The sequence below is a fragment of the Pseudorasbora parva genome, chromosome 1, assembly GCF_024679245.1.
Source record: "Pseudorasbora parva isolate DD20220531a chromosome 1, ASM2467924v1, whole genome shotgun sequence".
Classification (NCBI taxonomy): domain Eukaryota; kingdom Metazoa; phylum Chordata; class Actinopteri; order Cypriniformes; family Gobionidae; genus Pseudorasbora; species Pseudorasbora parva.
In genome coordinates this window covers 5,620,721-5,634,609 of record NC_090172.1, presented here as the reverse complement: position 1 = coordinate 5,634,609, position 13,889 = coordinate 5,620,721, and the positions used below count along the sequence as shown (strand labels likewise).

Here is a 13,889-nt window from a genome sequence, read left to right as displayed (position 1 = left end):
CGGGTACGCTGTTGAGGTTTAAAACTATTGGATCTGCCCTGAGCCACTCTGGGTCTGCCATAACCAATCGCTATTATTTGGTCGTGACGTATGTCTTGCGCCCTTCGCCTGTTTTAGTCATGGAAATCCGACAAAATGAATGTGCACTTGTACAGGCCACCTCAGTGATAAAACCTTGTGCATTTGGATTGTGATTAATTCACGCCACAGTGGAGGGGGGAGTTTTGTGATCGGGAACGCACCGCTCACGTGGTCCTTAACATGGTTGTATGCTGTATATAAAATGTCATATGCTTGGTATGATAATAAATGCTGGTATAAATAACCAATTTAAGAACAATTTAAATGTTTACGTGCTTTTATTTTAAAAAATTTGAGCGGTGATGAAATATATTGCTCTTGTAAATACTTGGCAGCATTTTAAAGAAATACAAGTCTAGAAATGCATCCAAATAACAGCAAAGAGCAACCGTATGGTGCCCTGCAGTGGTCAAAAAAGATTATAACAGTGAATTTTTAAGTGATATATTCTTGAAAACTCAGAGATGTGGATTCGGACAGCTATTACATCACCACACGACCTCTGTGTTTGTCAAAAGCAGTAGGTAATTCGGCCAGGGATTTTTAGATTTTAGATTTAAGAATACACTGCAGTCCCAGACGTAGTACTGAAGGAAAATGAAAATTAAGCGGAAGTACGTAGGAGGGCAGAGCCAGCATACTCATACAGGGCCATACTTGAAAAACGTTATGAAACTTTTTCGAATCCTGAAGGAGTGTATTTGGCACAGAAATGTTAATGTTTTTTGAGCTTGGCTATGATATGTTGAAAAAAAAATGAAGATAATAAAAATAAATAAAAGAATAAATAAAACGCACATGGAACGTTTTCCTTTTTGAGTGAACTGTCCCTTTAGTTCATACTCACCTTTTTCATCATAGTATTGACAGGAATATATGTAGCTTGTCTATGAATTCCAACACAAAAACATAATTAACAAATTATGAAACATTTTTGGCCATATTAAGGAAATTTGAAAAGTTATGCTTACGTTTGTGTTATTTGTGTAATTTTTGACTGGGAAATGCATTATAAGTGGATTGGTCAAATTCACAACGTCGCGTCCAGGAACTTCAATCCGTATGACTTTGGACATTATGGAATTATTCAGCTGTGAATAAACCCCAGACAGGCAGGTTATCTTATAAAGAGTGAAGGAGCTAAGAACAGGTTTTATTAAACAGTCAAAAAAGAAAAATGTAAACCTTACATTAAACTGCTGATCGGAGTGGTAGGTAACTATTCCAACTTTCTGCTGGTCCTCAGGAAAATTCTGGAAAGGCTCCACTGGGAGCCATATCTTTGCTGTTTGAGTTTCATTAGACACCTGAAAAAAGAAAAGGAGTGAATGAAGTCACTGTGTCATGAACACTTGCAAAGGCTATAATATATATAAAAATACTATTATATAGTTTTCTTATTTTTCTGTTTTCTGTGTCAAAAACAGAAACAGCCAAGCTGCACCATATTGTCAGTTTCATCTTAAAGAAAGTATATAATTAAATAAAGTCATCTATCTTTTAAACCTTTGGGAGAAGAGTCTTACGCTTGGAGCTGTAATTTGTTCATAACCTTTTATCTTCTGGTTCATCTTAACCACAATCATAGCGAAATCCATAAAATTGTAGATCTGCAATTCCATTGTCAAAATGCATGCTTGTATGACTCCCTTCTCCATTCTGCAAAATGATATCATTAACAGGAACACAACCAAATCAACACAAGATTATTTAGATTTTTTTTTAATTTTTTAAAAGAGATTGGTACAGGTGTTTACCTGTTGTAGAATTTCTTAGTTTCTTTATTTTGTTGCTGTTGTGAACAATATTGTTTAACCTCCTTAACAGATTTCATCAATAAACAAGAATCCTGCAACTTTGAGTAATTATTGTTGTTGTCCTTAATTCTTCTCTCACACTCAGGATTGATAGTTTGAATTGAAGTTATTGCTGGGTGTGGCACAAAAACATATATCAGACACTTTTCATCTTTTTCCCACACTTAGGTCTGTTTGAAGTTCCTATGTTTTTATCCTTCCCTTAGGTTATTTTGACCCAAAACTCATGTTTAAATTCCTTTTTAAAACTGAGTGTTCATTGGAGTGTTCCAAGATCTTATGACTTTTGTTGTACTTTAACCACAAATACACACAACAAACTAAACCAAAAATTGACTGGATTCAAAGTTTTGTAGTTTGGTAATAAAAGTAACAAATCCTTCCCTCACGAGTCAATTTAACCCCATATGAACTTCAGTACACATAGAAAAAAATCCAAAAATGCTCAAAAACTTTCCCAATTTTTTTTTTTATAATGTCTACATGTCTATCTGAATGAGAAACTGACTTTAGGACCCAGAGCAACAGCTCATTTGCTCCCTATATCTCATCTAAAGGCTGGAATACACCACCCGATTTTTGCCCCGATTTCCCCCAGATTTAGAATCTGAACAAGTTGACGCTAGTTGACAAAAGTCAGAGCCAGTCTGCAGATTTGAGCCGACAGATTCCATGAAAAATCGCGTATTATATCATGGCCATAGACTCCGATTTTTTAGCTTCAGATTTTGATTCCATCCAGTCGGAGGATATCAAACATGTTTGATATTTTGAGCCGATTTTAGAACACATGACGCATCGCTACTGAAACCGGAAATCACTGAAGCCAACAAAAATCAACAAACAAGAAATGGAGATCAGCAGGATCACAAAGTGGAACTCCGCCATGGAAGAAAAATGTATTCAGCTGTGGCAGAAGCACAAGTGTCTCTATAATGTGGATGACAACTGTTACCGGTAGTAGACAAAGAAAAAAGCTGATTTTATGTCATTTTGACACGAATACATATTAATAAATGACACGTTCATGTTTAAAAGTCTTTAGGTTAACATAAATGCAGATATAGGCCTAATTGTAATAATAAAAAACAACATTATTATCGATTTTGCCTGCAAGCGTGGCGTGAACGTGTCGCTTCTGTTGCGTCAGTCGCGGGGCTGCCTGCCGTTTTCTCTGGGTGCGTCTCAATCAGATCCCTAGTTCAGTTGTCAGGGCACTGAACAGGGAGTCAGCCCATTGACTTATGTCCTGATCAGTGCCCTGACAACTGAACTAGGGAGCTGATTGAGACGCAGGGTCTGTCTTTGCACACCAGAAGGGTGTCTGACGCGCCACCCACTGCTGTACATTTACAGGGAAGCCATATACTTCATGTTAAATATAAATACATTGTCTATTGATACAGCAAAGACAAATAATAATACTAATAATATTTCGCAAACCAAATTCTGAGGTAAACATTTGTCTTAATTTATCCATTATGTCACTATTTACCATTAGCCTATGGGTTTTACATTAACGTTTTCCCGGGTTACGTGTTTAAAAGTGATCAAAAAGCGTCAATAGCTGCGAATTATTAATTGTAGGCTTATTCCAATAAATGTTAACAGATTATTTAATAAAGTAAACAAGGTTGCGTTATTCAATGGTCACACATCTTATCTGTCTGAGACTTTTGTAGGAATCAAAACAGTAAAACTATTGTATAAGTAACTTAGATATTGTCAACGAAAGTAGTTCCAAATAAAATAAAATAAAATAAAATAAAATAAAATAAAATAAAATAAAATAAAATAAAATAAAATAAAATAAAATAAAATAAAATAAAATAAAAATAAACGAACAGAACACGCTTACAGATTAGACTCAATATTTTTACTCATCAGCACAGAAAAACACTAAGGCCTACCTCTAACTCCCGCTGTAATCTGACCACTACTGGCCAAGTCTAGTACGTTTTGGCTCTTTTTGTTGACTTTTTGCTCAGCGCACAGATAGTCGCTTTAAAAATTACTGCGCTCATCTCCTGCTCATCTCATGCTTGTTGTTATGCATGTCATGCGATGCGTCTCCTAGCAACCAGACGCTTGTTTCAGTTTGTGTTCCAGACGTTTTTAAAGTCTATTAGTGTATGATGCCCTGCTTTTCTCTGTAACCATTTACAAAGTCACATGCAGCATGTCCATTGCATATGGCACCCCAACCCGTAGTGGAAGCATCTGTTGACACAACAACATGCCTCGAAACTCATTCTAAGGGCACACCTGCCCGTAGAAAGCTGATTTTCGACCACTGGGTGAGTGTCTGTCTGCAGGCCCGAGTCACTGGGACCCGGAGCGTGCCAGACTGCCATGCCCATCTCGGGACTCAATCGCGAAACCAGTGCTGAAGCGATCTCATATGAAGCAACCCGAGCGGCGTCACTGCGGTTGCAGATGCCATATGCCCCAGGAGCCTCTGAAACAATTTCAGTGGAACCGCAATCTTGCTCTCTAACTGACGGAGACAAGTCAGCAGTGACTGCGCGCGCTCGCCGGTGAGCTGCACGCACACGGCGACCGAGTCGATTTCCGTACCGAGAAAAGAGATCCTCTGCACGGGGCAGAGTTTGCTCTTCTCCCAGTTGACCCGAAGGCCCAGACGAGCTAAGTGTCGGAGAACCAGGTCTCTGTGTTCGCACACCCGCTCCCGAGAGTGGCCCAGTATGAGCCAGTCGTCGAGATAGTTCAGGATGCGAACCCCTTGCTGCCTGAGTGGCGCAAGGGCTGCCTCGACAATCTTCGTGAAGATGCGAGGGGGTAGAGCTAGCCCGAATAGGAGTACAGCATACTGATATGTCCACCCTTCGAACGCAAACCGTAGGAACGGTCTGTGTTGCGGAAGGATGGACACATGGAAGTACGCATCCTTCAGGTTGATCGCTGCAAACCAATCGCATGGATGAACGCATTCGAAAAGGCGTTTCGCAGTCAACATCCTGAACGGAAGCCTGTGAAGGGATCGGTTCAGGACGCGAAGGTCCAGGATTGGTCGTAACCCACCGGATTTCTTCTGTACAATGAAGTAAGGGCTGTAGAAGCTGGACTTCATCTCGGCGGGAGGGACAAGCTCGACCGCGCCCTTCGCCAGTAGGGTATCGATCTCCGCACGCATGACAGGGGCATTGGCCCCCACCATGGTGAACCGGATACCCTGGAAGCGGGGAGGAGCTTGCGCGAACTGAATCGCGTAGCCGAGCCTGATGGTCCACGCGACCCAGTGGGACAGTCCCGGCAGCTGAAGCCATGCTCCCAGGGAGTGTACCAACGGGGTCATACGGAGCACCGGTGTACCCTCGGTGGGACAGCGAGGCAGTGTTACCGGCCCGGACTCGGGTGGCATAGCGGCCCAGTGTCGAGGCACTGGTAACGACTGCGCCCTGACAGAGGAGACCAGGGAAGGACTCGCGTTCCACTGTGGTCTGCTCTGAGAGGGGGCTGGCGACAGAGAGGGATGAGAGCGGTGTGGCCCGGGGGCGGCGCACACTGCCGTCACCGGTCTCTGGGTGCTCAGGGATGGACAAGTCAGTGCCTCGGCAGCGAGGCAGCTGAGGCGACTGTGACGGCGGCATTTTAGATGCAGCAGCGGGCCGCCGGAGCAGTATATGCTTTATAGCCTCAGTCTGCTTCTGAGCAGCCGAGAACTGTTGGGCGAAGCTCTCGACCAGCACCGCCGAATAGCCACATTACCCAGCCCAGGGAGCACATGGTAACCTTCATCGCCCGGAGGGCGAGGTCGGTCGCGGCGCGCAGCTCATCTCTGAGCCCTGGGTCGGCTCCATCCTCGTGCATGTCACACAGCAACTTGGCCTGGTAGGCCTGAAGAGCTGCTATGGCATGCAAAGAAGCGGCGGCCTGCCCCGCAGCTCTGTAGGTCTTCGATACCATAGACAATGTGACAGGCCTTGGAGGGGTGCTTAGGATCGCCACGCCAGGAGTAGGCGCTCACAGTTGCATCGCCACAGAACGCTCCACCGGGGGGACGTCGGAGCAACTGAAAGAAAGGGAACATTAAGTTCAGGTCTCTGAACAATTAGTTTCCTGTTCACATCAGATTTTAATTTCTTATTGATTTAACGTGTGCACAATAGTTTTTACAATTTGCACAATGACTAAATGCACATGAGGCTTGTTGATCAAAGTGATAAGTTGTTTCTTAGTGAAACTGTCAAACTCTCTCTCTCTCTCTCTCTCTCTCTCTCTCTATATATATATATATATATATATATATATATATATATATATATATATATATATATATATATATATATATATATATATATATATATATATATATATATATATATATATATATTTGTCATAATAATAATAAAAAATATATATTTAAAAAACAAACAAAACAAAACTAATATATATATATTTATTTATTTATTTATTTTTTAAATAACAGTACAGTCAGCACCATTTTTGAATATGGAGGAACATCACAACCCTGAACAGCATCAGTACTTATTTGTACATATTTACTTACTCATTTGTGTTCAAACAATTAATTTACTTTTGTAGAAATGTGTTTGATGTAAGCTGAAAATGCATGAAATAGCAACAGGAAGATATGTGTTAGAAAAAGTTAATAATAATTTGTGTGTAAAAATTAACAAACAACTGTAAAATTTTAAACTCACATGTAACACATTTCTTCTAAATAAATAAATAAATAAATTTACTGTATAAATACAAATGTTACTTTTCTTTGTGTGCACTGCATTATTGACTTTTCCTAGTCAGTTTTTACCTACTGTCTGAATCGGTATGCAGTAAAAGCTCAGAGTGAGATTTCAGAGACAAAACTGACATTATTGTATCAGTAAGTGCCAACAGACAAAAGATAAACTTTGCAATTTTGTATAAAACAAGTATTTCTATGGTTAAAAAAAAAGAAAACATAAAACATCTAAACAAAACACTTATTTTGGTGCCATTTGCCAGTTTACTGACACAATAAGTAGGTTTTGAAGCAATTATATGAAATAATTAAATGTTTTGGGGGAGTAACTACATTTTTGCAGAAATGCAATAGTTGTGATGTTTTAGCAAACAGTTGTGATGATTGAACTTACAGTTAAAAAAAAATATAGAGACTGTTTTAAAGAATGTGGCAAAGCGATTGAGAAAAACTGTAAAAGGATTATGGATGTAATTGTGAGTTATTATGAATTTAAGTTGGAAGAATGTAAAGAATGTGCTTAAATTATTCATTTATTTATGTTTTGATAAAATCTAGTAATTTAAAGGTAAATAAAATAGAGAAACAATTTCCCTCCAAAAAGTTGCATTAAAAATAGAAAAAAAAATATTTCTGGACAAAAAGTATAATTTTTATGGCAATTTTCGGGTAATTTTGAACCAGGAGGGAAGGATTTGTCAAAGTGTGGGGGAGGGATGAGGGTTAACACTTTAATTCACTAATTAATAAAATACAAAGAAAAAACGTGATTTTAAATAATATATTACAATATTACTCTTTTACTGTATTTCTGATCACATAATCGTCTTGTTGAACAGAAGAGTTTTTTCTAAAACATCTTAACAAAATGTACAAAACGTTTAACTGATACTGTATTTGTTACAAAAATGTCTCAATACTCAAATCTGAAATACAAGTCTAACGATAATACAGTGTCAAATACAGTGTGATGTCAGCTACTTACTACGGGTTAATTCCTCATTTTTTGTACTAGTATTGTTTTTCTCAGCTTTTGTTTCTTTAACAGATCTATCGACTCCATAGATCATGATCAGAAGTAGCAGAAGTTTCATATCTTCAACTCTGGAGATACAGACATAATTAAATCAAATACACACACACACAAAAAAAAAAGAACGAAAAGAAAAAAGCCAACAACAACAACAACAAAAACAACAACAATATTATATAAAATATGTAAAAAAGTTTATCTCCTCATTGTTAAAATGGTTTATAAAAATGCTCTATAATAATAAGAACCAAGTAGGCCAAATTATTCCTCTGTAATGTTTCTGGTTTAAAACATTAACCTTAATATAGTCTTACTTCTCTTACCTTGCTGCTTTTTCATGAAGGTTGAAGTTGTGACAGCTCTGTGGAAAGTTTGCAGAAGTAAAGAGCAAAACTCAAATTTTGTGGCTTCAGTCAAACTCAGTCATCAATGACATCCTTGTCATCACAGTCAGCCTTCAGCAATACTATTACCATTTTTCTCAGTCACTTTGGTGCATTTCTCACATCACTATTTACATTTGCACAACAGTTAGTTCAACCTCCACAACATTTAGTCATTTGTGCACATCATATTAGCAGTTTCTCATTCCTTCCAACAAATTGCAAATGCATTTGGACATGCATTAATTGCTTTCATAAAACTCTCTGTTGTTTTAAAACCTTATCATGTGCTTATGTCATGTCAGTCAAAATTAACTACTTGTGAATGCTGAATAGTCATTCCATATAAACTATAGCCCTCATTTCATTGCTTGAGTCATACAAAAATGTTGAACTAGTTGTCAAAATCTGTCAAGCTAATATTACACACATTTTTAAATCTTTCTTTTTTCCTGAAAAAGTCTCCTAAATTGAAACATTCCGGTGATTTTCAACTTTCACTGATGAGAAGGGTTGAGTGAAGCATTAGTTATATGTATGATGTATGTTCAGTTCTAATATGTACTGCAATATTGTTTACAGTAGTGCACAGCTCTACCCAAAGGGAGTTTATGGTTGTTGTAAATTAGGGTGTATTTTTTTCTTTTGCTCAATGCTGTGAAAAATGTATTGAAAATGTATTGAAATTATATTATATCACTAAATCCTCAGCACTGCTTTATGCTGCTATAACTTACTGCCACTTTCTCGTCATAGAGTAAAACTGTGCATATGGGATTATTCTACAACATTTTTAATACTTATAGGTACAAATAAATTCTTTAAAACTTACAAAAAGTACAGTATGATCATGATATTCTATGTTCATTGGAGTACCATGTGATGCTCAATAATATTTTAATTCCTAGGAAAATATGAAAAGACCTCAATGCCCTTCCAAAGAATAGATTTGAATAAATTAGGTCAGTGATGGAAAAGGCAGGCTCTAATTTGACTAACTGGAAAACTGAAACTCTGACAAACAAACATCTAAATATCAATAAAAGAAAACATTTTGCAGAAATGACTGCTTCAATGCGGCGTGGCATGGAGGCGATCAGCCTGTGGCACTGCGGAGGTGTTCTGGAGGCCCAGGATGCTTCGATAGCGGCCTTAAGCTCATCCAGAGTGTTGGGTCTTGCGTCTCTCAACTTTCTCTTCCCAATATCCCACAGATTCTCTATGGGGTTCAGGTCAGGAGAGTTGGCAGGCCAATTGAGCACAGTAATACCATGGTCAGTAAACCATTTACCAGTGGTTTTGGCACTGTGAGCAGGTGCCAGGTCGTGCTGAAAAACGATCTAAAGCTTTTCAGCAGATGGAAGCATGAAGTCCTCCAAAATCTCCTGATAGCTAGCTGTATTGACCCTGCTCTTGATAAAACACCAGCAGCTGACATGGCACCCCAGACCATCACTGACTGTGGGGACTTGACACTGGACTTCAGGCATTTTGGCATTACCTTCTCCCCAGTCTTCCTCCAGACTCTGGCACCTTGATTTCCGAATGACATGCAAAATTTGCTTTCATCCGAAAAAAAGTACTTTGGACCACTGAGCAACAGTCCAGTGCTGCTTCTCTGTAGCCCAAAAGTGTCTTGACCTGGGGAATGCGGCACCTGTAGCCCATTTCCTGCACACGCCTGTGCACGGTGGCTCTGGATGTTTCTACTCCAGACTCAGTCCACTGCTTCTGCAGATCCACCAAGGTCTGGAATCGGTCCTTCTCCACAATCTTCCTCAGGGTCCGGTCACCTCTTCTCGTTGTGCAGCGTTTTTTGCCACACTTTTTCCCTCCCACAGACTTCCCACTGAGGTGCCTTGATACAGCACTCTGGGAACAGCCTATTCGTTCAGAAATTTCTTTCTGTGTCTTACCCTCTCGCTTGAGGGTGTCAATGATGGCCTTCTGGACAGCGTCAGGTCGGCAGTCTTACCCATGATTGCGGTTTTGAGTAATGAACCAGGCTGGGAGTTTTTAAAAGCCTCAGGAATCTTTTGCAGGTGTTTAGAGTTCATTAGTTGATTCAGATGATTAGGTTAATAGCTCGTTTAGAGAACATTTTCAAGATATGCTAATTTTTTGAGACAGGAATTTGGGGGTTTCATGAGCTGTATGCCAAAATCATCAGTATTAAAACAATAAAAGACCTAAAATATTTCAGTTGGTGTGCAATGAATCCAAAATATATGAAAGTTAAATTTTTATCATTACATTATGGAAAATAATGAACTTTATCACAATATGCTAATTTTTTGAGACGGACCTATATATATATGCTTAGATAAAAGAAACGTTTATATATATATATATATATATATATATATATATATATATATATATATATATATATATATATATAATATATATATATATATATAAACGTTTCTTTAAAAAAAAAAAAAATCCATATATTTGTCTCAATGCTATTCCAACAATGTTTTGTTTTTTATTATGAAGTTTAGCTCCACACTTTTGAGGGCATCTTTTAGTGCTATTCTTTCCTTTTCATGTGCATTAAATTCCATTATAATATGTTGGACAGATTCTGGTCGGTTACAGTTCATTCAAGCACAATCCATTTGGGTTATATGAAGTGTCTTGTTGAGTGTCCTGTATGCCCTATTCTTAGTCGAGTAATGTTATCCAGTTCTCTGCCAATACCATGCTGTAGTGTTGTCAAAAGTACCGACCGCGATATCAAATCGGTACTGAAATGTTAAAAATGTGACGCTTCGAGCCCTGTTGAGCTGTAATCGTAAACGCCTCTGACTGGTCATTGTGCTCACGCGCTCATCTGATGTGCCTGTGATTTGGCTACAATGATCAACTCACGGCAGCGGTTTGAAACAACACGGAAGTGTTTGAAAAGTGTTTTGAAAGCGGGAGCAGGAGCGTTTGAAAGCACAAGCAGGCGTCGACCAGCAGACTGGTAGGCTGATAGACACCTACATTCAAACGCTCTGTGTGTATCTGTGTAAGCGCTCCGTGAAAATCGTCATTGTTGTATTTTTACAACATGTTTGTGAAGCACTGATCAAAGTAGCCAATCATAGACCTATTTGATGAGCGTGTGAGCACAATGGCCAGTCAGAGGTGTTTACGATTCCGCTCAACAGTGCTCAAAGCGTCATATTTCAGTACCGAATTGGTATCGCGGTCGGTACTTTTGACAACACTACCATGCTGTCTTTGAATATCATATAAATAGCCAACATTCCTGTATCATTAATATCCCAATATTCCTGCCATATTTGTGAGTTTGATATTTTTTGATAACTTCACTTAATGAAGTGTGCAAATCTATTGTTGTTTGTCTGTTTAGCTAATAAATCTACTTCCCCATTTATTTTCAAACATCATTAAATTGTATTAAATTATGTGATCGTTTTTATTTTATTTTTGTTTTTGTTTTAATAGTGTAATCTTTAATGAAGAAGCAGCCTATTCTAGCGCTGTGAGCCTCATTCTCATTCTGTCACACAAGCAGAAAAATATCTGTCACAGGGCTATACGTGAGTGAGAGTGAATTCAACACATGCTGTTCATTTCTTCCCATTGTGTAAACGACAGTGGTGGAAAGAGTACTGATTAAGCATCCTCAAGTAGAAGTACTGTTACTTATCAAAAAATGTAGTTTTAGTAGAGTAAAAGTGTCAGGGTTCTGCCCTGGCAGTCTTGTCTGTTTTGTCTTTGTTTAATATTTCTATGTTTGTGTTGTATATTAGCACATGTATCTGTCTCTCTTTGCGTTTGTCATGCGTTCCTCTTGTCCTGCCCCCTTGTTTACTGTTACCACGCCACCTTGTTTAGTCTGGTCTAGTCCTCATTTCACTAATTGTGCTCACCTGTTCCTTATGTGCTGATCCCTTTATAGAGGGAATGCACGTGACGTCATCGTCAGCTGGAGTGACTGTGATTACACCCCGCTGAATGGCAGAAAGCCTGAGAGGCAGCATTGGTTTACAGCGCGAATGCAGCGAAAACTCACAAAGTGAAGTTTTATTAACTAATTTCGGGAGGAGCACTAACAGATAATTAAACAACGGAGCCGTCAGCTAATCAAACCTAATTAACAAGGGGAGCACGTCAGATAATTAAACCTAATTAAACACAGGTGGAGCATGGTAAGCTAATCAATCTGATCAACGATAGGAGGTGTACTTATACTACAGATTTACCTCCTCTCGTTGACCATTTTTATTTTGGCATGGATGGCTTCAGGCAGGTCGCCCCGCCTGCACACTCACGCTGCTAGGCTAACTCCAAATGCTCAAGAAACAAGTATTTTCCTAACAAAAGTTTAAGCTATTTATAAACTCAACTCATACCGCTTCATCAGCATTCATGGTAAAAGATTTCTGCTTTTCCCTACGAAACACAATTGGCATTTTGTCTTCTAACAATTCTAATCGATGAACAACTTTAATAATCAATGTCCTAAAGGCATGTTAATAACGTTGCGTTTTTGGAACCTCGACAACAGAGTCAACTGCGAAAGCAGCACTCGGTCATCAAAGAATGCACACTGCTGAGACTCGCAACATTAAACTACAACAGTTCCTGTCTTAAGAAATAGAAAACGATCTTAAATAATGAATGTATCACTGGCACACCTCAAGCTTTCGATCGCTGTGTACTATGCACGCGCACGCGGTGACCGTGGCGATGAACAAATAATTATACTTCTGGGAAAGTGAATGTACAGATATTTTGAGGCTACATCACTCAAATAATGACAATGCTACAGCGTGCATCACAAAAAAGACAAGCCACTAGTCGGAACCAGCTCTCCCTTGATCCAATACGTCTCAACTTGACTTCCAAATGAGCTCGGTCACACGGACACAGTGAGTACAACCTTCTTACAAGCATTTGCGACTCAGGGCATTTCCACACCTTAAAGTCCGCACTGGGGTCTGAACTGAAGCTCATGGTTTGATTCATTTTTACATGTTGGGTTAGTTTTGTTTGCTTTCACATTGCAAATTTTGCGAGTGCACTAAAGAGCTTACATGACATGCGTCCTGCTGTAGTGATGTCGTTTACGAACGATTCGTTCATTTTGTATGAATCTTTAATCCGAATCTTTTGAACAACGAGTTTTCTCAGAGAGCGATTCGTTCATTTGTTTACCGAGCACGCGCATATGTTCTGTACAGGGAAGTACTAAACGTGCTGGAAAATGTAACATGTAACATTTTAATTAGATTCAGCTTAAATTAACGGGATCACTTTAGAAAAGATTCGTCCATTTTGCTGAACAAGATTCAAAGATCCGTATCAGTAAAAAGGATCCGAACTTCCCACTACTATTGCAGTGTGCTGCTTCTTGACATTGATTGGCTCGTAAACGAACGTGCGTCTGACGTCAGCGCATCGTCACTCGGGCGAGTAACTCCCAAAAACTTAGCCAGCTGACTCTTTGCCTCACTGCCTTACGAGACATGGCTTGTAAAGCGGCGGTTTGTCAATGATTTTGGACAGACTTCTAAGGCAGTGTAACAGTTTAATGATCTGCAGCAAACAGAGAGAGCTTTTGTGAAAACTAAGCACATCTAATTACTTCACTAGTACTACATTTATAATGTCACCAGAAGTGGAAATATTGGTGGTTGCGTGTTAAAAAAAAAAAAAAAAAAAAAAAAAAAAAAAAACTGGAAATTCCTTTTGAAATATCTTTAGAAGTTGTAACCATTCATACAAACAAAATTCACCTAAAGAAGGCTTTCTATAAGGCTTTTAACATTACATCAACATAAAAAGGAACTTCCTGTAAATGGTCAGATAATTCAAACCATACAGAACGC

The 13,889-nt window shown here is 38.9% G+C and overlaps 1 protein-coding gene across 1 annotated transcript in view; it reads right to left on the bottom strand.

Moving 5' to 3' along the window:
• The window catches only part of LOC137082552 (adhesion G-protein coupled receptor G5-like), a 36,061-nt gene extending 23,784 nt beyond the window's left edge, over positions 1-12,277 (bottom strand). Inside the window, exons 1-9 of the mRNA XM_067447803.1 lie at positions 12,261-12,277; positions 11,928-12,024; positions 7,981-8,018; positions 7,610-7,728; positions 1,839-2,010; positions 1,608-1,740; positions 1,272-1,388; positions 1,053-1,172; positions 929-968 (exon numbers count right to left, since the gene is read on the bottom strand). Coding sequence (XP_067303904.1) covers positions 929-968; positions 1,053-1,172; positions 1,272-1,388; positions 1,608-1,740; positions 1,839-2,010; positions 7,610-7,728; positions 7,981-8,018; positions 11,928-12,024; positions 12,261-12,277 — 853 coding nt within the window. The remainder of the gene's footprint in view (positions 1-928; positions 969-1,052; positions 1,173-1,271; positions 1,389-1,607; positions 1,741-1,838; positions 2,011-7,609; positions 7,729-7,980; positions 8,019-11,927; positions 12,025-12,260) is intronic.
• Positions 12,278-13,889: the final 1,612 nt, after the last annotated feature.